This window comes from Oryza sativa, chromosome 10 (genome assembly GCF_034140825.1).
Source record: "Oryza sativa Japonica Group chromosome 10, ASM3414082v1".
In the NCBI taxonomy this organism is placed as follows: domain Eukaryota; kingdom Viridiplantae; phylum Streptophyta; class Magnoliopsida; order Poales; family Poaceae; genus Oryza; species Oryza sativa.
In genome coordinates this window covers 11,844,407-11,850,443 of record NC_089044.1, presented here as the reverse complement: position 1 = coordinate 11,850,443, position 6,037 = coordinate 11,844,407, and the positions used below count along the sequence as shown (strand labels likewise).

At 41.6% G+C, this 6,037-nt stretch overlaps 1 protein-coding gene across 9 annotated transcripts; it reads right to left on the bottom strand.

Moving 5' to 3' along the window:
* Positions 1–1,084: 1,084 nt before the first annotated feature.
* Positions 1,085–5,743, bottom strand: LOC4348449 (probable galacturonosyltransferase 3). Of its 9 annotated transcripts, none has more exons than XM_015759470.3 (10): positions 5,629–5,743; positions 5,063–5,133; positions 4,273–4,557; positions 4,072–4,136; positions 3,937–3,976; positions 3,688–3,834; positions 3,485–3,592; positions 2,924–3,258; positions 1,829–2,801; positions 1,085–1,671 (listed from the first exon to the last, which is right to left on the bottom strand). In XM_015759470.3, the coding sequence occupies exons 3-10, from the start codon at positions 4,384–4,386 to the stop codon at positions 1,393–1,395; spliced, it is 2,061 nt and encodes a 686-aa protein (XP_015614956.1). In that variant the 5' UTR covers positions 4,387–4,557; positions 5,063–5,133; positions 5,629–5,743; the 3' UTR covers positions 1,085–1,392. The 9 variants fall into 9 exon arrangements, with proteins under 9 accessions (XP_015614956.1, XP_066160696.1, XP_015614954.1 ...); XM_066304599.1 differs by having other exon boundaries at positions 3,700–3,834; XM_015759468.3 differs by having other exon boundaries at positions 4,072–4,110.
* Between the last annotated feature and the right edge of the window lie 294 nt (positions 5,744–6,037).

The following is a 6,037-nucleotide window of genomic DNA, read 5'->3' as shown; positions in this document are numbered from 1 at the left end:
AAAAAAAAATTGAACAAGACAAATGGTTTGAACGGAGGTAGTATTATTTGCCGTACGCTTCTAAAAATACGTTTTCTTAAGAAACCTTTTTTCGGCCGCATTGCTTATACCACTTATTCTAAACTATTTATTAAGTCTATTTTAAAATATTTAATTTATTCTAATGATGAAGTACATAATCCATGGCAATATTCTGATCAAAAAAGGAGGTGGCACAACTCATGAGTGATACGCTCCTCTGTCACTCACTCCATTAAGGCATGTTTGGGGTGCTTAAGATTTTAAGATTCTGATAAGCAGCTGGTGAGAATCTGGAGAAGCTAGGTTTAACCCAACTTCTGTCTTTTAGTTCATTTTATAGATTCTACAACTACAGATCCTCAGAATCTGGGTAAAAAGCTGGACAGTTTGGGAGGAGCTTAAAGCAACTGGAGATTTAGGAGAAGCTGCTAGAAGCTCCCCAAACAAGCCCTAAAATGGACTCTGTTCGTAGATCTAATGGGAGACATGAATTGTACTTAGCACCTTTTCTTAGGGAAAGGTAAGTACTAACTGTGACTGCTAATGAAGTTCTTCAATTCCTGATCTGGTATTGGTCCCATGGCTATAACTCAGGTGACCAGCAGGGAAGAGGAAGGACAGCTATGCATGCCACCAGTATTAGTACTAAGAGCCCTTCTTTTCCTCATTCAAATTAACAAAAGCTGTTGAAACAAGAAGAAACTCCTTTTCACCGGTCGTTTTGTAGAAGAAATATGGAACTCCTAATGCCTGAATAATAATAACAATGCCGTACTGTGTCTTGGGCATAGCAGGTTTGCCTTAATTTGTTAAGATGAAATTCAATTTGTTTGGTCAACCCATCCCTAGATAAAGCAGAACTCAATTGTGATAGACAAGTAGACAACTCTCAGCTTCCCTAGGATTCATTTTAAATTCACCAGTGTCTTCTGTTCTAGGCTTTTCATATACATGGTTCTGAGATTCAGAGCTTTGAGTTATTTCTATTTCCTTCCACACTAGCATGTATAGTCCATTGCTGTTAAGTGCCCATAATTCATACAAAACAACACAATCACAGAAAGATTTGAATGATCTTTTATTAGCCTCAACATTTGTTCTTTTGTCATTTCATACAATATCCAGTGTATTCTCAAATGAACAAAATAATAACTATTATGCTGCAAGATGTAAACCACCTGACACAATTCATGTACGTGAACCGGTTATTGAGCTTAAGAATGACAAGATCATCAAGTCTGAAATATGTTATTTATATACACAACTATGCCTAACTTCCTATTGGCGAAAAACTTGCCCTACGAAACTCACACGTGCGCACAAAGAAACTAAATAAATAAAAACTGGGTGAAGGATTACACGTACTTCATTTCATTGCTCACTCATGTAGCAGTGCTGGATGTGTGAATTGTCAAGATCTACATACTTGGACCAGTAGGGCTTGTACTTGGAGACAGCAAGGTCTAGCCAGGGCTTGTAGTTCCCATTGTAATGAACTACTGCTGCATTCTCAATCTCGGCAAGGTCAACAGCTGGATCATAGCCAAGCCCCAACACATGCCAATTGCGATTCAATGGGTATGTCAGGTTGTAAAAAGTAATCAGTCCTGGAGGCAGTGTGCCCAGCTTCCACAGCTTGCGATCCTCATTCTGCAAACAGAAATTCCCTTATTAAATGAAGCCAACAAAAGATAAATTACCAGCTGTTATAATTGCATGACCTTCATAGACAGAAAATGCATGGTAGGATAAACCTATTTGAACAATATAATTAACCACTGCTAGCTTTTCTCGTTCCATTACTTACCAGATCTTGCCAATAATGGTATATTCCAGTGATATTTTGCTTCTTCCACTCTTTCAGGTCAAACATGTTCATCCCAAAAGCCCACCCACAAGCACGTGGATCGAAGTTCTCTGCGATCTTTGGGTGTGAGAAATTGAGGTACGTGTCGAAGCGATGGAAACTTTCTTTGCAGGTTTCAACTGCACCATTTACCATCCCTTTAAGATCAACGTCCCATAATGGTGTCAAGTCCTTCTGTACAACAACATCGTCGTCAAGAAACAATATCTTGTCAAGCTTGGGGTGTATTTCTGGCATGTAGAACCTTAGATGGTTAAGCATAGACAGATATTTGGGGTTCCTGTACTTCAGATTTTCATTTCCGTCAGAGAGTGATGATGGATCATGTGCTTTGAAATAGTACTCTTTGAGCCGAGCTGACTCAAGTTGTCGTAGGACTGAACAGTATGATGAATTGAGCCACTTGAAGTTGTCAATGTTTTCCACATGGACAGTAGCAGGTAGAGGAGGATGACGTATAAACCACATCGTCATAGCTGCAAAATTAAGTCTATCAGTGACGATGTGGAACACGTGCTTCTCTGGTTCCTTGGCATGTGTCACAGTTGATCTGACAACTACTGAGGCTGCAAGGACGTTATCTGAAAATATAGCGTAGTGGTATAGTGACCTATCCTCACGCTTTGCTTTATCTTCTTCTTCCTTCAAAGCGGCATCATGGAAATATTCCTTGATCATACCATCACGAAAGTAATAATCGGTTGTCAGCTGCATATGCAGACAGTGCAAGGGCATGGGGACCGTCTTTGCAGCATGCTGCACCAGGAATGAGTTCTGCTTCTTAACACTATCAATATTTAGTTCTGTAGACTGCAGCATAACAAGCAATCTTCTAGATACTTCATCGGAGTTGTACAGAACATCTCTAGCTGAAGACAAGGCATGCCCCATTGCTTTTGCTCGCTCTAAAGCACTGCATAAGAAATGTGGGTGATAAATAATTGAACCTTTAGAGTCACAGCAATAAATAACTGAACCAGGTCACAGCAAACAGACACTGAACTGGTAAATCTTCAAGGGTGTAAAATAGAGTACCTCGAATCAAGTTCATAATCCATGTGTGCATCCCCAATAGCTTCCTGGCATAGTTTTATGCACTTCATGAGCAACGCGTACATGTCAGGTTGCTTCTGGGAATGTGCAATTGTGGCATACACCTTGGCCATTATTATCTGATCTTTCATAAGTCTCAGGGTTGAATCCGTATTAGTATGGTGAAACTGCAGCCTCCATATGTTGTAGCTGGCTCTTACTTTGTTACTGAAGTTCCTCGATCTGTTTGTCGCTACATTTCGCATATGGAGCTCAGCCTCCTTGTCCACCTGAAGCAACTCCTGAATCCTATGCTCCTTTCTTTTACGTCGGAACACCTGCAGGAATCATAATGGTATATCAGATATGCTGAGATGGTGAAGAGTTAATCGAATAGGAACAAGAAAGGAACATAATATACAGGTAAAATATCTGTCATCATTAATAGTTATGATACAAGACAATTAGGAAATCAACCTCTCTCTTTAATTTAATTGGATCAGTTCTAGTTTCCAAAGTTCGTCATTGATAATAGTTACGATATAAGGCAAATAGGAAATCAACCTCTCTCTTTAATTTAATTGGATCAGTTCTAGTTTCCAAAGTTTCTGTGCTTGAAAGATTGGAGACTTCTGACCCAGTGGCTAGTAGCTGCTCCTCCGCAATCTCTTGCTATTACAGCAGCAGAAGAAAGAGCAGTGAGAACTGTAAACCGAAAAATTGCAATGACTTGGCAAGATAAAAACATGTTTTTATTCACAACATACTATTTCAGCTACCGGCTCGGTATCTTTCGGCAACAAAGGATTCTTCCAGATAGAGGACGACAAGAATTCTCTTGTGGTAACTTTGAACAGCCTGATCCGACCATCCTGATTCGTGTAAGCAATAGTCTTATCGGCATTATCCATGCCCTGTCAGGTAAACAAAATGCACACTTAGTAATTTGGCAAGAAACAGGATCCAACTATTCCTGACCTCATATATGTCATTAGAAGATATCAGATAAACTGTACATTGTGGCATCCAGGACAGCTCCCGGGACCCTTGTGCCCACTGACAATTCAAGAACCCAAGATAGTAACATCAAAGTTAGAATCTTAAATAAGTGCAATGGGACGGAGAACGCTGTGGCTGTTCTTAACTCTTACGTCTGGTGATCGGAGAAGAGCCATCCGGACACTGCCAATCTGATGGAGGGAACATGAATCATGAGCTGTAGCATTGAATTGGTAGTTAGAATGAGAAGGCAGGAATCCTACACTAGTACACTGTAGTAGGTTGTTTTCTGAAACCGTTGACAGTTCGCCATTACAATGAGGAAATGATGAGTACAGAGATGTGGTGTGTACCTGGAAGGAGAGGAAAAGGAGGACGGCAACAAGGAGGGCGAGGAATCCGGGGCAGCGGCGCAGTGGGGACAGACTTCTGGGATACGCCACCGACGAGGTGGAGGGGAATGCCATGGGTGGGGTCGTGGGGATACAGACTTCCTTTTTGTTTGTTTTATTTGTGCACCTTTTCTGCGAGGGAAGGAAATTTCAGAGGACCTCCTGGCTCCTCCTTGTCTCATCCAAAGGACCTCCTCCCACAACACAACACCGTTCCTAATGACAATCTTCAACCAACAACAATATCTGCAACCAGAGAATTGGCTATGAATATGCGTTATTTTGAACAACTAATTTGATTTTAAATAACATGCCGTTTAGCTAACTTACCGAGAAAGGCTAATGCTTGCAATGTTAGTGAATTGGCTGTGAATATATGTTATCGCCAACCACTACAATATCTAAAAAAAAAAATTCCAATATCTATATGTTTCGGTTTGAATATTATGCCTTTTGTCTGACTCATTAAAGTTAGGATTTCTACCAAAAAAAGGCCCTGATATATACTAGCTGGCCATCTGTAACCTTACTGACTCAATTTCAAAATAAAATCAAAATTCACATTTAGTGGTCAATGCTAATACTGATCAAGTCAATGAAACCACACACATACTTCTGGATAATATTATATCTTCTGATAGGACCAGCGAACAATTTCCACCAACGCAAACTAACAAAAGGATAAAAAAATGGCCACACCAAAGAATCACAAAAATAACACACCAAGTAAATGAAGCAACTAAATGGCAACCTTAACAGCAGAAATGATGGGAATTGGCGGGCTGTCCTGATAAAACGATAACTTCGTCTCCATTGATCCTACTGCAGTACAGATAGGAACATGAGATTAGCGGAAATCAGAAAGCTACATCAAAATTACGCATCATCTATCATCCTGTAAACAAATCAGTCCGTGCTTATTTTCCCCCTTTACAAGAATCCAAAGGTAGAATAACTATATGCAGAAAGCTATGGTGGGCCAAGATATCAACACCATTGGACTAATTCTACAAAGGATTTTACAAAACAAAGTTGAAAAATAAAATACAGTGTACTACATTTTACCACCAGTGGCGGATCTAACATTGGGACATGGGGGTTCAGTTGAACCCCCAAAACTTTTTGGGAACAAACAAACTGTTATTAGTATTAAGGTTAAGGCAAATTTCTAGAACAGAAAGCTAGCTAGGGTTAACGCAAATTCGAGAAAAAGTGAAGTGCGTGGGTAGAGAGAGATGGGAAAGAGAGATGCGTTTCGGAGGAAGCAGCAGATGGATGGGGATCGGCGCAGGCGGCGGTGGCGGAGGATGTGCTCACCAGATGGATGCGGGCGGATGCAGCAGGACGAACGACGGCGCCCTGCTCGCTCGCGGGATGGATGGGGATCGTCGGAGGCGGCGGCGGCCGGCGAACTGACGGATAACTCACGCACGCACGACAGAGGCCAACTATACGCCAAAATGGCGAGGCTGACGCTAGGAGCCAGGCACGGGCCGCACGGCCCAGTGAGATATCGGGCCGTGTCGTGTCGGCCTAGCACGATTGGGGTATGTGGGTTGGGTGGAGGTCCGTTAGCCCAAAATTGACATATACCATAAAAAATAATGTGAATTGAGTCTGTTCTATCTTGCCGCACAAACTCCGGCGAAGCTCCAGCAAGGTTCTCTGCTGACAGATAGCTCATTCCTCTTCCTCCCCGTCAAGCACTGTCGTGGCCCTTCACTTC

Bases quoted from the DNA above. Each gene is read 5' to 3' on its own strand.
- LOC4348449 (XM_015759468.3), bottom strand. From the start codon at position 4,493: ATGAGACAAGGAGGAGCCAGGAGGTCCTCTGAAATTTCCTTCCCTCGC. The intron at 4,111-4,272 runs GTACACACCACA...TCCCTCCATCAG, and splicing joins TCCTTTTCCTCTCCTTCCAG to ATTGGCAGTGTCCGGATGGC. The intron at 1,672-1,828 runs GTAAGTAATGGA...TTCTGTTTGCAG, and splicing joins ACCATTATTGGCAAGATCTG to AATGAGGATCGCAAGCTGTG.